The sequence below is a fragment of the Misgurnus anguillicaudatus genome, chromosome 11 (assembly GCF_027580225.2).
Source record: "Misgurnus anguillicaudatus chromosome 11, ASM2758022v2, whole genome shotgun sequence".
In the NCBI taxonomy this organism is placed as follows: domain Eukaryota; kingdom Metazoa; phylum Chordata; class Actinopteri; order Cypriniformes; family Cobitidae; genus Misgurnus; species Misgurnus anguillicaudatus.
This window is the reverse complement of record NC_073347.2, coordinates 1208658-1228561: the sequence shown is the minus strand read 5'-3', so window position 1 is coordinate 1228561 and position 19904 is coordinate 1208658. Positions and strand designations below refer to the sequence as shown.

Sequence of the window (19904 nt, the reverse complement as noted above, 5' to 3'; positions counted from 1 at the left end):
GTGCTCCAAAATAAGTGTCAGTATGGAAGGCCATTAAGACAAAAATGCGTAATGGTTTGATTTGTCTTTCCTCCGCTGCCTTGGCAGCCTGATGTTGCGGAGCATCCGCTGCCAGCCTCTCACTACCTGCATCCTCCCGAACCTATGTGTTTGGCTCGGGCATCCACATTGCGTCCCACCGGGTTCCTTTGTGAGTATTTTTCTGTGGGGTTAATCCTACTAGCCCCCGTTTCCCTCAGCAGAGCACCGCTTTGCTTACACAGCCATGGCTGTCTTTTTACCTCAACTACGGTTGACTTTCGCCCACCATCAGCCCTTAACGGGGCGGTGGCTTCCGCAGCGTTCCTATCCCGCTCAGGTGGCACTACTGTGGGGTTAAAGGAACATCTAGTGCCCTGCCTTCTGCCTTAAAACCTAATTCTTCTTCTCCTTAAATTGAACCGGAGGGCTTTACGCAGACACTGGAAGAGGTCAGCCCTCAGTGGCGTTTTGGTAGGGATTCCCAATTCGTCGGTCACGACGTGACGTCGTAGTGACCGACTGAAAGGGAACGTCTCGGTTACGTATGTAACCCACGTTCCCTGAAGGAAGGGAACGGAGACGTCACGTCCCGTCGCCACAGGGCTGCTCCCTGCTGTTTATTGGCCGGTCACACTTTCCGGCTTTCTCAGCGAAACGAAGCTAATTTCCATATTTGCACCTGTGGCTTATATACGCACCTGGCGGGGCGGCGCCAGCATTATGCAAATATCTCAATGCCAAGTTCATTGCCGTTTTAGTAGTATACGGAGCAGATTGGTCTCTCTCAGCGAGTTCCCAATTTGTCGGTCACGACGTGACGTCTTCGTTCCCTTCCTTCAGGGAACGTGGGTTACATACGTAACCAAGACATTTTCCTTTATTATAGTTTTTTTTAAGCTTTCTGACCCCAAGATTTAACTGATTTGTGACTGATCATATGTGATCCTGGAGTCTTTGTCCACTCAAATTATTCTCCTTGCTGAGCATTAAGATGATATAGACGCACCTCCTCTTTCAGGCAGATTTGCAACATCTCCAGTCAGTTAAAACATGTTCATTATTTCCTTGATTGTGGACAGAGATGTTTTTATGGTTTAACTATTTCTTTAAAGCCACTTTCTTTGTGTAGCTCAACAATCTTTTGCTGCAGATCAGAACTATAGTCTTTAGTTTTACCCCATTGTGATGAGAATAAGGGGATTTGGGCTTTGTGTCACTTCATATTTATTCTACAGTGAAACTAGAAGTCATGACTTGACAACATCATGTTTCTAGTCACCTTGGTGTTCTTAGAAAATGTTAATATCAATGGGAATATTACTCATAAAAATTCTAGGGGGGGGCAATAATTGCGTCCAGTGTGTATTAGAGAAAAACATTTGTTTACATATAGTGTAAACAGACACGTTTAATAGTTTTGCTTCAACGAAACATCATATTTTAATTAAAGCTCAAAATGAGAAACATAGTAGATTTATTCTCACAGCGTTCTTTGCTCATTTTTACCAAGGATGATTGTGTCCACAACTGTATCACAAAGGTGCTCTCTGTTTATATTTCAAACAAAATTCTGCTACGCTGCTTCTGAAGGCTTTTCGAATGCGTACAAATGCTGCCTCTGAAGTCATTGCCTCAAAAGGCAGCAAAGCAACATTTACATTTATCAGACACTTTTATCTAAAGCGACTTAGATTAGGAAACAATAAAAGCGATGTGGGTAACACTTTAGAATACGGATCCATTATAAATAAATAACTACACAGGAACAAATGAGTAATTAAACAATATTAATCTAGTAACTACTGTTAACTAGCACAAAACTCTGATTAACAAACTCGTAAGTAATAGCACACAGATGAATGTGGTAGTTCACTATTAACGTATCAGTAACTACTATTTTTTTCATACTTCCCAAAAGAACTACTGAGAAGTTTCATAATTCATGCAAAACTAAACGATAACTAATATAGGACAAATGACTAACACTACATTAACACATTTACTACTGTAAACTAATATGGAACTTATAGATTCCTCAACCATCCAAATGCCTGTACAGTGATTTTTTTCTTACCTGTCAAAAAATATGTTTTTATGTATGGCTTTAAGCTCATATGTGAATAGTCTGTAAATGGTTAAGATTATCCCCTTTAAGATTAGCTTTCCATTAACTACTATATGAATAACGGTAACCCGCTAGTAATGACTTAAGTGTTACTACATCATTCTAAATTAATTACTATTTTTTGGGATCAGTATTCTAAAGTGAAGATCATGGTAACCCGCTAGTAATGACTCAATTGTTACTACATCATTCTAAATTAATTACTATTTTTTGGGATCAGTATTCTAAAGTGAAGATCATGGTAACCCGCTAGTAATGACTCAATTGTTACTACATCATTCTAAATTAATTACTATTTTTTGGGATCAGTATTCTAAAGTGAAGATCATGGTAACCCGCTAGTAATGACTCAATTGTTACTACATCATTCTAAATTAATTACTATTTTTTGGGATCAGTATTCTAAAGTGAAGATCATGGTAACCCGCTAGTAATGACTCAATTGTTACTACATCATTCTAAATTAATTACTATTTTTTGGAATCAGTATTCTAAAGTGAAGATCATGGTAACCCGCTAGTAATGACTCAATTGTTACTACATCATTCTAAATTAATTACTATTTTTTGGGATCAGTATTCTAAAGTGAAGATCATGGTAACCCGCTAGTAATGACTCAATTGTTACTACATCATTCTAAATTAATTACTATTTTTTGGGATCAGTATTCTAAAGTGAAGATCATGGTAACCCGCTAGTAATGACTCAATTGTTACTACATCATTCTAAATTAATTACTATTTTTTGGGATCAGTATTCTAAAGTGAAGATCATGGTAACCCGCTAGTAATGACTCAATTGTTACTACATCATTCTAAATTAATTACTATTTTTTGGGATCAGTATTCTAAAGTGAAGATCATGGTAACCCGCTAGTAATGACTCAATTGTTACTACATCATTCTAAATTAATTACTATTTTTTGGGATCAGTATTCTAAAGTGAAGATCATGGTAACCCGCTAGTAATGACTCAATTGTTACTACATCATTCTAAATTAATTACTATTTTTTGGAATCAGTATTCTAAAGTGAAGATCATGGTAACCCGCTAGTAATGACTCAATTGTTACTACATCATTCTAAATTAATTACTATTTTTTGGGATCAGTATTCTAAAGTGAAGATCATGGTAACCCGCTAGTAATGACTCAATTGTTACTACATCATTCTAAATTAATTACTATTTTTTGGGATCAGTATTCTAAAGTGAAGATCATGGTAACCCGCTAGTAATGACTCAATTGTTACTACATCATTCTAAATTAATTACTATTTTTTGGGATCAGTATTCTAAAGTGAAGATCATGGTAACCCGCTAGTAATGACTCAAGTGTTACTACATCATTCTAAATTAATTACTATTTTTTGGGATCAGTATTCTAAAGTGAAGATCATGGTAACCCGCTAGTAATGACTCAATTGTTACTACATCATTCTAAATTAATTACTATTTTTTGGAATCAGTATTCTAAAGTGAAGATCATGGTAACCCGCTAGTAATGACTCAATTGTTACTACATCATTCTAAATTAATTACTATTTTTTGGGATCAGTATTCTAAAGTGAAGATCATGGTAACCCGCTAGTAATGACTCAATTGTTACTACATCATTCTAAATTAATTACTATTTTTTGGGATCAGTATTCTAAAGTGAAGATCATGGTAACCCGCTAGTAATGACTCAATTGTTACTACATCATTCTAAATTAATTACTATTTTTTGGGATCAGTATTCTAAAGTGAAGATCATGGTAACCCGCTAGTAATGACTCAATTGTTACTACATCATTCTAAATTAATTACTATTTTTTGGGATCAGTATTCTAAAGTGAAGATCATGGTAACCCGCTAGTAATGACTCAATTGTTACTACATCATTCTAAATTAATTACTATTTTTTGGGATCAGTATTCTAAAGTGAAGATCATGGTAACCCGCTAGTAATGACTCAATTGTTACTACATCATTCTAAATTAATTACTATTTTTTGGGATCAGTATTCTAAAGTGAAGATCATGGTAACCCGCTAGTAATGACTCAATTGTTACTACATCATTCTAAATTAATTACTATTTTTTGGGATCAGTATTCTAAAGTGAAGATCATGGTAACCCGCTAGTAATGACTCAATTGTTACTACATCATTCTAAATTAATTACTATTTTTTGGGATCAGTATCCTAAAGCAGGGGTTTTCAAATTGGGTGAATGTGAGCCTCCCCTTAGAGTAGGTAAGGACAGCCAAGCCCCCCCTCCCCAAAATACCGTCCGCCTGCCCTAACCCACACATTAAAAAAAAAGATTTTTAAATGTTGGTTGTTTTGTGTAAGCAGTTTAGTTTAATGCTACACGTTTGTTTTAGTTTTTTGTTCAAACACAATTGCAGCGCATAATACTGACATAAATGGGTAACTCTTTGACATAACTCATCCAATGAGTTATTTTTTTGAGTGCACACGCCTCTGCAGTAATGCCATCTTTTGTGTGTTCCAGGATATGATGACTTTAAATATCTGATTGAAAACATTTTATTTCCACAACTTTTTCAAAAGTGCATTCATAAATGATTCTTTGCAACAGCAAATAATTTCCAACTTCATGCAGGCCTAATTGAGGCTTAAAATCACTTGACAATCAGTTGACAAGTCAACAAAACATGCTTAAAAATACAACAATACAACAAGCGCCAAAAATACAACTAACGACACTCCACGGCTGCAGTCGGTGCGTGTTTCTGCGCATATTTGAAGTAGATCGTCTCAAACAAAATCAGCACAATGGACAGCTCTCTGATCAATAAAAAACAACGCTGTTTGTTCACGGAACACATAACATCTAACAGTTAACTGCATTGCAGGTATATCAGATCGAACAGATTAACATATTTTCATCACATTTTTTTAACGATTTCAGCCACATAACACCTTAAAAAACAAACAAAATGCCATTCACATAATGTGTGCTACGAGCGGCATCAACCCCATGGCCCAACCAATTTATGCATTCAATGCCTTGGTCCGGTGACATGATCCCACAGAAGAGAATTTTGAAAAAAAAAATAACCCCTGAAATGAAGACTTCTGGTGAAAATATAAATATATTTCATACAACTTCTTAGGCCTAAATATTTAATGAATAGCAAAGTATGCCTAATAAGTATACAAGACTGAACCACATAGATGTGAAATATAAAGGCTATCATGATCATTTTGCCAGCAATGAACCATGGTTTTGTTAAGTTTATAATACGCCCTCTTCAAAGACCCCACCCCTTTTTAACGCTTGAGCTATCTAAATCCATAATTATTTAATAAGAAACCCATCAGAAATGATTAACACATTATGAGACGGGAGGGAGCACTGGAGAGATGTGGATTGTTAGTCTAAACCTGTACTATCTCTTTTAATATAATCACTTTCTTATCAACTATATTTGAGTTTTAAAAATCCACATAATTACATACCATATGAGCCTCTGGAGACGACTGACGGACAATGAACCTTGACATTGCTCCATCCTGTGCCCGCAGCCTCTCGCTCCTCTTGTGGTTATCTCCTCATGAGTGCTGCTTAATATCACACACTCCGGCGTGACAAACAGAAAAAAACGCGACGGCATATGATACAATTGGCCTTGTATTCATTGTCCCTCACGCATTCCAGCCACGGATAGTCATTTTCCCAATCAATTCTATGTTTTTGTGCTCGTTTCTTTTTCGCCGGCTGCTCGGATGCAGTCATTTTTACATTTCCCGCTGTTGTCACTTGTCGTCATCGTTGCTATGATACGTGACATCACAATGACTGAAACAACCAATTAAAAGGGCATTCCCTGATGGCGCTTCAAGATGTAAAAAACGCTACGCTGATCATAGACAAACAGAGGGAGAAATTAACGCACCGTCAGGGTTTTCTTATACAAATGACGCGGTCTTCGTTCGTGGCTGACATATTAGAAGCTATGTGTCTGTCATGTATTTGCACTAAATTAATTTTCATAAAATACGGAACTGCTTCCTCTCAAAAAACTCAACTGGCTTGTTCACTAGATTTGTGTGCTTAGTTTCAATGTGACGCCTAAGTTTGCATGGTCTCATGCTATCATTCGCTAGCACCTCCTTGCAGACCACACACTGCGGCAGCGGTGCAGCCTCAGACCCCAACCAGGTAAAACCTAACTTTAAGTATTCAGGATCATATTTCCTACGTTTTTTGCTGGGTCCTGTCTCCTCCCTTAATGCTGACTTCTGTTGAATTGGGACAAGGAAATGATGCATTTTAAATATAATACACGCACGCACAATTACAGATATCAATAGAGCTGCATACAGATGTGTGCCATTATTTTTTCTTCGCGTGTCGCGCCTCCCTTGTGGCTCTTTGGCGCCCCCCTGGGGAGGCGCGCCTCACCTATTGAAAACCTCTGTTCTAGAATAAAACAAATAAAGCGCCATTTGTAAGAAAATCGTTACTTTATAATATTGCTCTTAAAAGGTTAAACATGTGAGACACGCATCTGATGTATAAATATATAAAACATTGTAGCTATGTTATCCAATCTGTATAAATACTTACAACAATATACCCGACAATACTTCAGATAATAAGATAAGACCGAATAATAAGCAAGAGTGACTTACAATCTTTATTGAGGCACATCATTGAGACTCGTCATATATCTGCGAACTCCGATGCAATCATACACCACCTGTAGTCAATCCAACGCGAAAACTTCTCTTCGCGTATCACTCTGTTATTTATTCACCGGTTATGCCATCAATCTGTGATATTACAAACTTTAGAAAGACAGCACATGTACCTTCCTCCATTGCCACAGCGGATCTCGCGTTATTTCTTTCCGAACGCGCGAGTCTCGATACTTCCGCATAACCACGCCTACTATGCGCAACCAATACCGAAGCGACAATGGATTAAAAATAGGAATCACACAAAAACAGGAATTCGTTATAGGATTACGAAAAAACACGGAAATTCGTGATAATATCACAAAAACAGAATAAAAAAATATGTGACTATATCACGAAACTTTGTGAGACTGGGTAGTCTTTTGCACACACTGTATGTATGGCATTTAGATGGTTGACAAATCTATAAGTTCCAGTAGTCTTTAAATGAGAACAAGTCTGCTATTACCTATTGATTATGTAAACAGTCTTATGTATTTGTTTACAGTATTAAACGTGTTAACGTATAGTCATTGGTCCTCCATTAGTTGTCGTTTAGTTTGCATGAATTATAAAACTTCTCAGTAGTTCTTTGGGAAGTATGAAAAAATTGTAGCTATTGATTAGTTAATAGTGAACTACCACATTCATCTGTGTGCTATTACTTACCAGTTTGTTAATCAGAGTTTCTTGTTAGTTAACAGTAGTTACTAGATTGTTAATACTGCATTACTGATTTGTTCCTGTGTAGTTATTCATTAACAATGGATCCGTATTCTAAAGTGTTACCGCGATGTGTCACAAGGAGGCAATAGTACAAAAGGGGGGGTGCTGCAACAAATCAGCTGCCTAAGTTTTCGGACACAGCAATTGAATAATCTTTTAAATGTAATTTGTGTTAAATGCAGGTAAAAAGCAGAAGTGCTGTCTAACTCTTTCATTCTTGACGGCCACTCTGATGGCTGATGTACTGCACTGAAAGCATATTTAAATATTTCAATGTATAAACTACCACACTAAACATCTGAAGGACAGGCGGTGTGATTACTGTTCACACATGCTCAAAGTAAACCTGGTATACGTCTAAACCGTTGAATGCGCCTTCAAAATGCCTTAGGGACTCCTTTTTTCCCCAGCTGGCTATGTCTGAAGTGTTATCATTTAATAAAATGTAAACAGTACATCAGATATTTGTCAAAATTAGGGCTGTGAAAATAACGCATTAATTCGATTAATTAATCTGAGAAAAAATAACGTGTTAAAAAAAATAACGCAGATTAATCCATTCCGTATTGACCTTTGAACCTGGATACATTCTAGCCACCATTTGATTGTAAAATAAAGGAGGTAGACGAGAACGCGCTGGCGGTGACTGGATCATTGACTGGAACATTTACTTATAAAAAAAAAACGGCCTGATGGAAGTGATGATAAAAATAAAGTATGCAACGTCTGCAGCAAATAATTAGCATATCATAGAGTTCGTCCACTCTGAAGTACCACATCATACAAAGCACATGGAGTAAAGTTCCCCGTCGTTACACGGAATTGCAAAATTATTAAATTCACTTTTCATAAAGACGACGTGTATTCATCTTTTTAAGTGGGATGTGATCAAAGCCTGGAGTGGAGCAAACTCACGTTCCTCTCTCCACTGTAAGCTTTCTGTAATCACTACGCACCGGATCCACTCCGGGTTTTCTGGCTGTAGCGCGTAAGATGAGGTAAAACTTTATTTCAGCTAGCAAGGACATACTTATAATGCAGGAAGGCTCCGATGTTTTGGAGATCGATAAAGGTGTATGGACCAATGGAGATTGACTTGGCTTAGCGGAATGATGAAGATTGGGATCAGAAAACCAAACAGCCAATTAACGTGTGTCTTTGCACAGTATAGGTGTCCTGTACTTTGTGGGTAAATGATTTCTCTAGTACGTGATTACTCGCGTCCCGTTTTTGACTGCTACGTTGATCTAACCAGTGGCTGATAAAACGGGTTTTTTAAACGAGTGAGTACACTTTATCTGGTGCCACAAGAACCAAGAAGCAGATGACATCCAAATCCCGTGAGAGCAGTTCGAGAAATCATAACAGAAGACTGCTTCCTAAATGCTCTCGCGGTACTTTGATGTCATCCACCTGTCGGGTTCTTTATTTAAGGTTTATGTTCAATTGCACAAAAAAGCCCTGCAATTGATATTGCACTGTTAAACTTTTGTTAAATAATCTTCCTGAGGCACTTTATTTCCTTAGCATATTACATAAATATTTAATACTTTCACAGCAAAATTATGTAGGCGATTAATTTAGATTAATTAATCACAGAGTATGTAATTAATTAGATTAAAAATTTTAATCGATTCACAGCCCTAGTCAAAATGTTAGACTAACTTGAGCAGTGTGAATGTCCATATACACATGCCTATAATGGCATTAATGTTAATTAAACTAAAAAGAAGAAGAGCTCACTTCCTGCTCTTGAGTACTTCATATTCACTCATTTGGGAGATGCTTTTATCCAAAGCATTCAGGGCTCTCAAATTTTACCAAAAGTTTGGAGTTAGATTACATCTGTTATGGGACCATTCGGTGCCACCGTTTTTCCAAGCAATTAAAAATTGATAAGTCTGACAAAAGACAGACAAATTAATCAAAAGTAAAAGAGAGAGAGAGGGGGGGGGGATAAATGCATGATGTGAGCTTGCAGCTTATGAATGGTGTTTAGTTTTGTGTTTGTTGCATATTTTGATGTCTTGATGACACAATTATAATTCCATACATCTCTCTGGTCCTATTATTAATTTCATGAAGCCTATAGTGCAGGGGTTCTCAAATTTGGACTCCGGTCAGTATACGGATCCGAAGGGAATTTGATCCGGACCCGTGTACATTTTACATTGCAAGTGAATTTATTTCTATGTGATTAATTAAATGTGTGCATTTGCTCTTTAAAAATGCATATTAAAGGGATAGTTCAGCCACAAACGATATTAAACCCATGATTTACTCACCCCCACACTGTCCGAGTTGCATATGTCCATTGTTTTTCAGACAAACACATTTTCGGATATTTTAGAAAATGTATTAGATCTTTCAGTTAATTAAATGTGAAGTTAAGGGGTCCACAACCTTCAAGTCCAAAAAATGTGCGTCCATCTTTCACAAAAAAAATCCAAACGGCTCAAGAATGATAAACAAAGGTCTTCTGAGGGTAATCCGCGTAGTGGTGTTGTAGAAATATCCATATTTAAAACTTTATAAATGAAAATAACTACCTTCCGGTAGCGCTGCCATCACTCCTCTGTATTCAGGAGAGAGTATTAACGTAGTGTACGCACTTTTCTTAGTGACGTATGACAAATTCGAAGGGCGGGGGCACAGAGCAGCAGCAGTGTAACCTCCGTAAGTTGCGTGAAGCTCTGATCTTGAATGCGGACGCGACTAAGATGGCAGCGCTACCGGAAGGTATTTATTTTTGTTTATAACGTTTTAAATATGGATATATTTAATACGCGGCGCGTATTACCCTCAGAAGACCTTTGTTTATCATCGTGGAGCCGTTTGGATTTATTTTGTGAAGGATGGATGCACTTTTTTTTACTTGAAGGTCGTGGACCTCATAACTTTACATTTAATTAACTGAAAGATCTAAAACATTTTCTAAAATATCCAAAAATGTGTTTGTCTGAAAAACTATGGACATATGCAACTCGGACAGCTTGGGGGCGAGTAAATTATGGGTTTAATATCATTTTTGGCCGAACTATCCCTTTAAACTTGTCAAACCATTCGTTTAGGTTTGTTTTCTTTTTAAATTTAAGAGTATTCCTGGTGCGAAAATAAACAAGGTATTTAAAAAATTCCTGTGTGACGCTGTAGCCATCACACCCAGATATTATGCACAGTACTACGGCTTTCTCTTTGGGATTGCTATGGAAAACACTGTCCCTGAATCATAATGTGTAACAACGTGTCCCATATTTTGTGAATAAAACTGTAAATATATGAATGCTTTCTTCTTCACTTACTTATCGGTAGCCTGCCTTCATAATCATGCACATCGCGTCTTGTTCAGGCTGAGTGTTGCCACTTCTAGCGTATGCAGCCTACCAGGGTTGTGCCTGGACGAGTTCATTGAACGAAAGTGGGTGAACGTGAACTGAACGTACTGTATTACTGGCTGATGAACGTTACTGTGAACTCGTTCATTCTGGTGTTTGTGACTGACGATCATTTTAACGTCGTTCAATAGAGTGCCATATTTCTATATAGTCTTCCAGGCTAAACTCGGCTAAAACACACTGTAAACAGGCCTTAATGTGTAGCAGAGAAAAAAAACAATCTGGCAACACCAGCCACCAGTGTTTCACGGCTGCATGTGTCATTAAAACAAAAGGCAGCATGGAGGTGACACACTGACTCTGGACGCTACTGAAATCCCTGCCGTGCCACAGCGCGCCACTCACATAGTTTAACATTATATAACATCATATTTGTCTTTTATCGTTAAAGATTAACATAAGCTGCTAACGCATATTCTGGATCTTGAAATAGACTCTGACTAAGTTCACGCTTTTTAACGTGCACGTGTGGTGTGTGATTCCTGCGAGTTGTCAGCGCTTTTCGCCCAGTGTGCGACCCCTTTAGACTTCATGTATTAGCCACCACTATAAAACTTAACTTATTTGAACAAAGACATTAATATAAATGCTATTACAGTAAACCAGGAAACAAGCTTATAAATCAAACAGAATGATGTTTATTGAAAATGTGAAGTAACTGAAAGGTTCTGTGATGGTTGGGGTTTGAGTTAGGGGAAGGGAATAGAACATTACGTCTATGGAATGTCCCCACAAAACATGGAAACCAGAATGTGTGTGTGTGTGTGTGTGTGTGTGTGTGTGTGTGCGTGCGCGTGAGTGTTCGCGCGTGTGTGTGTGTTTCTATTGAAATTAGCTAAAAATATTTTTTTTGATAATTTCATTGTTTTTCCACATTATCGGCTAATATTTTCAAATGGAACGTTGCGACTTCCGACTCATTTCGCCAGAGCGGGTCACATATGTACACCCAGCAGAGTTGATTTAACTCTGGGGATTTTGCTGTGAGTGAGTAGTGAACCCCTGCAGTGCAAGACATCACCACACACACATGGAGCAGTGGGCAGATATCCCTGCAGGATGCACCATTCCAGAAATTGGGGTTAAGGTGCCTTCCTTAAAAGCAGCACAGTCGCAATCTGCCTACACTGAGACTTGAGTCGTCGGGTTACAAGCCCAGCTCTCTGACCACTAGGCTTCGACTTTGTAGTAACCCTGTACTTTGTTACTGGTTTGTTACTTTACAGAGATGTGTTGCATCCTGGTAAACCCACATCATTCTTAAATAAAATAAAAAAACAGCCTCCAGCTACCTTCAATCATCAACTAGTGTGGTCTTCCTGAGGTTGTTAAAACAGAGACAGAGGTGCCAAACAAGGCACCCATCACACTTTACCCATGGCAAATGTTTTCTGATTGAAGAGACTTTTCCAAATCACCAGAACAGCTCTGGCTTTCTATGACAACTGCTTCTGTTACACTTGATTCGACTTAGCACTTAAGAGGCCTCAGTTGGCTGCTTTTCAACATTAACTGAACCTTTAGCAGTAAGGAGATCCAGGATGAAACAAGGCAGACTTTGGTGAATTGAATACAAGTATCTGACACACAAGTTGTCATTAGCAACTCAATCAACTTCTATTTCCACAAAGCTGACTGGGCACCAGAACACTTTTCATGTAGATAACTCTAAGCACCAATACAGTAGATGTGCTAACATCAGATAACACAACGTGTACACACAGATCTTAACGGGGCTAACAAAAGCCAGTTGTACTTGTTTGCAAAGAACAGTTTATTTTGGCTAATTGGAATAAAAAAAAAACACCTTGTCCCTATAACATATATCAGACAACTTCAGCTAGAGATGCCTCTGTACCAGCCCCCATTAACTTTTAAAAGCCTGAACAGCAGCCTATTTTTTTGGTGGTTCTGAGTGGCAAATCCATGGCATAAAAGTGATGCACTGCCCGCATCAGGGTATAGAGATCTTTCACAGCGCTGTCAACTGAGGCAATGTTTAGAAAGCCTGGCTGTGACCAACATTTGCTCTCCAAATCTTACAATGACAGTGCAAGTTAAAACTCTGAAAAATAATCGAGTTATGATATTATAGTTAAATATAAGCTTTAAATATGATGATTATTTGAACACTGGAAGCTGTTAGAAAGCATTGCTTATTACAGGTACAACACCCAAGAGTCATTTCAATCAATAATTCCACTCACACGATCAATGGCATGGCCTTGTACCATACACAAGTCATATCAATCTCTAGGCAACAGTGTACTACTCACTATTTTCTCTGTGACTAACCTACAGGGTTTCTCTTAGGATTGGGAGGAAAATTAGAAAGGATTTCGGCAGGTTCCATAGGGATAGTGAGATCTGTCAGCATGATCCCATGCTCCTTTGAGCTATAATGATATAGGCACATCAAATTCTAGTGATGCGTGCACTTCCTGATCCAGCTGAGAATTCCTACAACCCAGCAGGACATATTACAGCTCTTGTGGGAAATCAGATCTAGTGACATTTCAAGTTCCCTTATACCGTTTGATTGACCCTCGGCATTATGTGCCAAAACCCCCAACAGTTTATGCAAGGAAGACATTGATTTTTCACTAAGCAATTCTGCAAAATCTCCATTTAGACATAAACAGACTTAAAAATGCACTTGCCACCTTCCTATTTAATTACCTCTAAATCTCTTTTATTGACTGGTTTCCACATAAAATGTAATAGATGAGTCTGAGAAAATATAAATCATTCTTTTAAAATCCGTCTCATTATTTAAAAGAAATAGGTCAACGTTACCCACATTTCCCAGTTAAGTAACTGAAAAAAACCCTGTTTGCTTTTGTGGTGGTACTTTATTCCAATATGTGGTCAACTGTGCCAAAACTGATACAGTAACATCACGTCTGGGTAATTTTAAAAGATATCAGAAGAACCTGCAGGTATCTCTAGCTTTAGCTAAGCTCATGGACACGGTTGATGACCCTGAGACAGTGGATAAATTGCAAGGCAGAAACAACTGCTGACCATGAAGAACAAGAAATCAATATCAATTTTGGATGAGCAAGCTCCTATATATGATATATATGATACTGTAAAAGCAATTTACTTAATCTACAGTGAAACAGAATGGTAGCCTGGAGATTGGTGATGTTTAGCTATCATTGAAGAAAACATCAATTCTGCCAAATACAAGACAATTACTGAATAATAGCAATTCCACATCTGAATATAGCTGAAATAAAAAGAAAAATTCTGAGGGAAGATCGAGCAGAACCTTAAAGCAGTTCATATCTGAACCCATTAGTTTCACAGAGATTTCTGTGCTTCGACAAAACGAGTATGCCAAAATCTTTCCACAAAGATGAGCCAGTCTGATGTACTTCAAGAGTGATATTTAGTTGTGATTTTTGCTAGTGTTTTAATCAGATATCCTGTTAACTCAAACCTTAACATCTACATTTTGACAGAAATTATTTAAGATTTAAGTCTATTTAAAATTTGAGTCTAAAATGTAACCTTCTTCGTACAGTAAATGTTTCTCATGAGGATGTCTGTAAAAAGTATATTTGAATGCCTCCTCCACGATAAAACTCATGCGTAAGGATGAAAATAAATTTGCAGTGCAAAACACCTGGAAATGCACTGCTTATGTGGTTATTTACATGATCATTCACATGACCTTGATACTTGGTTAATATGTATATGGTATTTGTTTAAATGGATACATTTTAAAATTGTATTTAGCACTTGATGCTGCTATTAGACATTTATACAGTTTCGTGATTTTTTTGTATTTATATCAGATCCCACTCCCACTTTAGTGGAGTGATGATAAAACTTTGATCCCATAAACTTCTGAGGGTGTCAGTGTTTAAAATGCACATATAAGGCGCTTCACTCATGCAGAATAAACACAAAGCGTGTGACCATACAGTGTTTTTCAGTGGTCTAAAAGGATGTGGAGAATTACTTTTGTATTGATCCCCTTTTATAAACTCAGCCGAAACACAGAAACTCTGGATTGGGACGGCAATAAAATCCCTGTCTACTTCCTGTAAATTATGAAAATACCTTAAAACCCCACAAGAAAAATGTACCGTCCGAATAGAGCTTAATTTTTGTTTTGCTACCTTTTCAATTTGGTAACACTTTAGTTGAAGGGGTGTGCATACCGACATGACACCTTCACAATCATGACATGAAGAAGATTTTTTGCACACTGTAAAATCAAATTTTTTCTATGAAAATGCTAGTATGTTTACTTATTTTTAACTAAAATGTTGAGTTTACTTAAAATTGCTAATTGTTTTTTAAATATAAATATAAAAATATAAAATAATATGTTAAAATATAAAGTTCACACAACTGAAGCAATTTAAGTAAAATGACACAAAATATCCAAGACGGCATTCTATTGAGCATGCGCATTTGATCGCAATTCCCCTCCTCCACACCTGTTTCTAATTTTTGATTTTGATGATTCTTTTTTCTGGAGAAAGTAATACTAAAATGATGAAGAAAGGCAAAATATTAAACGTAATAGATGAATACAGCTAAATTTTTTGTGCAATATTGCATTTTCATTATGAAAATAATCAATCGTGTATTAAATAGGCAATAACGAAAAACATTATGAAGGGACAAATGTCCTTTGTTCATGGCACTGCAGATAGATAACAAAATGAGTCGGTTGTCCAAGCAACAACTACACTGTAAAAAGTCATTCTGCGGGCTTGTGGATTTGATGAAATTGAATATGTAAACTTTATTTAATAAAATTAATTTCATGTAGTTTGGCAATTTTTTTTGTGTTAAAATTCTTTAAAAAGGACTGGAATAAAAACAACTTATTGTTTTTGTGAAGGATTTAGCTATTCTTATTGTGTATCTGCGAATGTAGCGAATACTGAATAGATCCAACGTAATACGAATCAGCCGTTTTAAATTAAAAACCAGTTCAGGTTGATATGCAGGTCGAGAGCGCGCTGAGCAGACGGATGTAGGAAATATTTCTGTTATTGTGCCAAAATTCAAAGTTTTGAAAGTATTTCAGTGGAGAATGTATGTTTTTTAAACAAGAATCTGCAGTAGGTTCATAAAGATATCGCCTATTTAAACATTTCCTTCGAGTTTTTGGCGATGGGAGCTCCAGATAATCAGCGGGCGCTCCGCACTTACATATACCGGACAACGGCGCCTCACCACGGCCAGTCTTGCTGAAAATCACCACTGGCTGTGACGTCAATGTAGTGTTTAAACTGTGGATAAAATTCATTTTGGGTAAATTTAACGGGCAATCTTTGGTCTTATAAGTATATAAGCAGTGTTTCTTTGTATAATTTGTTTGTAATTCGTAAATATTAATTACAATAAGGATTAATACGAACTGGGTTTGGACGTAACTTCAGCTTTAGGACCTTAGGAGGTCGCATATCTAGGATGCATTCGTCATCAAGACTTATTTCAGCATATTAACAAGTTGACACTTATTCTTAGTTAATCGTAAATTGTTGTAATATGCGTATGACTTGCGAATGTAATACTTAGTTAACTTAAACAAACCAGGCTTAATGGCGTATGCAGTCTGCATATGTGACCTCCACAGTCTGCACCCTTCGGACTCAGAAACAGCCTGTGATTGGTGGTCCAGCTGTAACTCATTTTAAGTGACAGAAAGCCTGCAGAATGACTTTTTACAGTGTAGTGAGCTGCCCACAGTCTGTTTACAAAGGTAGGCAGCATAATTAAACATATGTGTCATTAGCAAAGCAACATGCTATCGGCAAAATCTGTTTTACAGATTTCACTTTTCAGATCAGGTTTTGCGACACAGCCCTAGTGCTCCACTAAAGAAACCGACTCCACATATGTTCAATTTAATAAAGTTTAACTTGTATTATAATTGTTTATAGTTCAAATTAAGTCCTTTCTCTTTCAGCGGTCAGATTTATTCCTCCGTTAAAATAAGAGGAAAATAACCAACACTGGATCTGTATATCATTATAGGACAGTTTCCTTGGACAGGGCTTGTCCTAGTCCCAGACTTTGCATGCTGGAGCTGCCTTAATTTAAAAACATTTTGCACGAACATATCTTAACATATATCAGTGTAATTGTTTTGTCTCAAGATGCACATGATTGTTTTTAAAAGATATGTTTGTAAAAACTAAACTAAGTCCTAGTCCTGGGCCGGGTTTCCCAAAAGCATCGTAAGGCTAAGTTGATCGTAAAAACGATCGTACGAATCATCTTAAAATTACGGGCCGTTTCCCAAAAGCTTCGTAACTTAAGTTGCACTTGAAAATCATCGTAGATCTACGAGTGGTCTGGAGTAATCGTTCATTCATAAGTGCATCGTAAGACAACAGTTACAAGGTCACCTGCAGGACAACCAGCAAATTGCACTCCTGGAATGACGATAATGTAATGCTTTAAATGTATATTTATTTATTGGGTTCTTCTTTGTTTATTTGTTTAAATTACTTTAATATAAAATATTTAAAATTAAAATGAGAAATTTAAATGACTAAACATAAATTAATAAAGAAGGAAAACGTATTTTGTACAAGTTGGTAAAAGTTTTTTTGTATTTTGGTAAAAGTTGGTATAGCAAATTGATAAATGGTTCATACCGATTGCTGCTATAATTCATCTAAACATTGTTTTGAAAGGAAATTGCATCTAATTAAAGAAACCAAAAAAATATTTACGGTACAATGCAATAATCCATAATAATAAATAAACATAGATAATAAACAACAAATAATAATAATAATCTAAACTACAATAGAAACACAGAAGGCATTTCGTAGTGGGACGAGTCCTAACTAAATACGGAAAATAATATTTAATAAATTATTAAAACATTTAAAAAGTCATTGAACAATAATGAAAATATATTATTAAAAATATTAGTGCACATCGGCTGAAGATCATTAGCCTAAACAAGCTTCTGCTACAAATTCGAGTCATTCTATTGGCGACATTTCAGCACTTGACAAATGGATAGCGACTCGTAAGTAGCACTTAAAACCCAGCTGCGAATGATCGTTTTACGTGCATCTTTGGGAAACGCATGTAAATGATCAACGAATGTTCGTTAAGTAGCTCGTAGAAAGCACTCTTAAGTTCTATGTTCAATCATTATTGGTAAACCCAGCCCTGGAGTAATCCCAACACTGTCCTTTTAAATTGTCTTTGAGATACTGTGTTGTTTATAGGTTACAACCTTTCAGAAACACCTACCCTGTATTGATACTGAGAGGGAGAGCTCTCTTGAGAGCTTATGAAGGGTTTTGGGTGTAATTCTTCAACATCCTTATTGTCCGTTAATCTGCATATTACAGTGACAGGTTTAATAACTCCAGGCTTTGTCTGAAAAACAGAAAATGCACTTATGATGAGGGTTGTGCATTTCACAGAATCTCCTTCACACATTGCATATTTCTGATTCTGTCAAACTGTCATTTGCTAATGCTAATACCTTCATTAATGACTAGCAGTTAAATGTAATAACTATGGTAAAACACATATATACACATTTAACACACATACATATTTATGCATTTGGCATCCACAAAAAATTTACGGTTTTAAAGATACATCTCATTATGAAAATAAGATTATACTTATACAGTAAAATATTGTTAAAATCACAAGTCACAGTTAAATTTATGGTGATAAATGGTAAACAGATGTTCCAATATTTCCTGTGTGACTCATTACATTTGGTGATATTTTATTGAAATTATTATTATTATTATGTGACCCTGCCCGTGAACGGGTTACAAATGTAAACCAAACAATATACCTATACTTTGCTGTAAGATATACAGTTAAAAAACATAAAATAGGCTATATTGTGTTAGAGGATTTCTCACTGTTTTAAACTGTAGAAATGTTTGCTGTGTTTTTATGGATGTTTTCTGGCAACCACAGCTGGCAGTTTTTACAGGAAACCCTGCACATCAGAACCCCACCTACATCTTCAGAAAGTGCTGCCTACTGTATGAACCTCACACCAAAGCTACACAGCAAAATCCCTTGTGTTTATATGGGTACCATCAACAGGGTGGATCCCTCAAATGATCACTTAATTTTCTATTTAACTCTAACACTGCTTCAGTGTTACTTTTAACACCCTGCTGGTCGTACCCATATAAACACAGAGGCGGTGTTAGATTAACACTGGGGATTTTGCTGTGTATTATTTATAAGATGGCAAACATAAATACATTGCCAAATCAACATTTTTGAATGTTTGCATATTAAGTAAAAAACAAACTACCTACCAGAGTTTTAGCAGTCAATGCAGAGTTTTGAAGGTGAGGCTTTGCCTAGGAGAACAAATAGGTTGCTTTAGGCAACATATTAATAAGTCATCAAAAATTAAATGCATATAAATATATAAAACTGAATACTTTCTGCAGCATTAGATTAAAGCTGCGGTCGGCAACTTATTTGATCATATTTTTGATTATATTCACTGAAACCAACACTATTCTCCGATAGAACAACATAAATTAGACTGTTTAAGAAAAAACCCGCGCTTCTAGCTCCACCTAGAGCCTGTTATTTGTTTTGCAAAAATCCACCGCTCCCGGTTCATTTGGTCCAATCAGCGCAGGCCGGTTCATTAGGTCCAATCAGCGCAGGGCTGTTTAAAATCTGCCTGTCAATCACAGTACCTGCACGCGCCACAGATCCCCCTCCCACTCGCGCGCGTTACAATATCACGTGCATCCGCCTGAAGTTCATAGGTGTTTTGCTTTGAATGCAGCGTGATGGCGGAGAGAACATTCACTAACAAACTTCCGATTCCTCGGTTAACAACCAGAGCTAGGAGAATAACCAAGGAAAACAAGAACACAAAGAAAGAAGGTGACCGTGCCCGTAATAAAACTAGGATCAACATCGGACCGGCATTTGAAAGGTGGAGAGATCTACGAGA

General features: G+C 36.9%; 1 protein-coding gene across 6 annotated transcripts in view; it reads right to left on the bottom strand.

Annotated features, from left to right (window-relative positions):
- mlip (muscular LMNA-interacting protein) overlaps positions 1 to 19904 on the bottom strand; it is a 77747-nt gene that overhangs the window by 15560 nt on the left and 42283 nt on the right. For 3 of the 6 annotated variants that reach the window (XM_055169692.2, XM_073872797.1, XM_055169693.2), the window contains 2 exons: positions 19246 to 19290; positions 18200 to 18328 (listed from right to left, as the gene is read on the bottom strand). In XM_055169692.2, coding sequence (XP_055025667.2) covers positions 18200 to 18328; positions 19246 to 19290 — 174 coding nt within the window. Of the gene's footprint in view, positions 1 to 16901; positions 17133 to 18109; positions 18329 to 19245; positions 19291 to 19904 lie in introns of those variants that run through there. The other 3 variants (XM_073872799.1, XM_073872800.1, XR_012371956.1) reach the window with 2 other exon arrangements.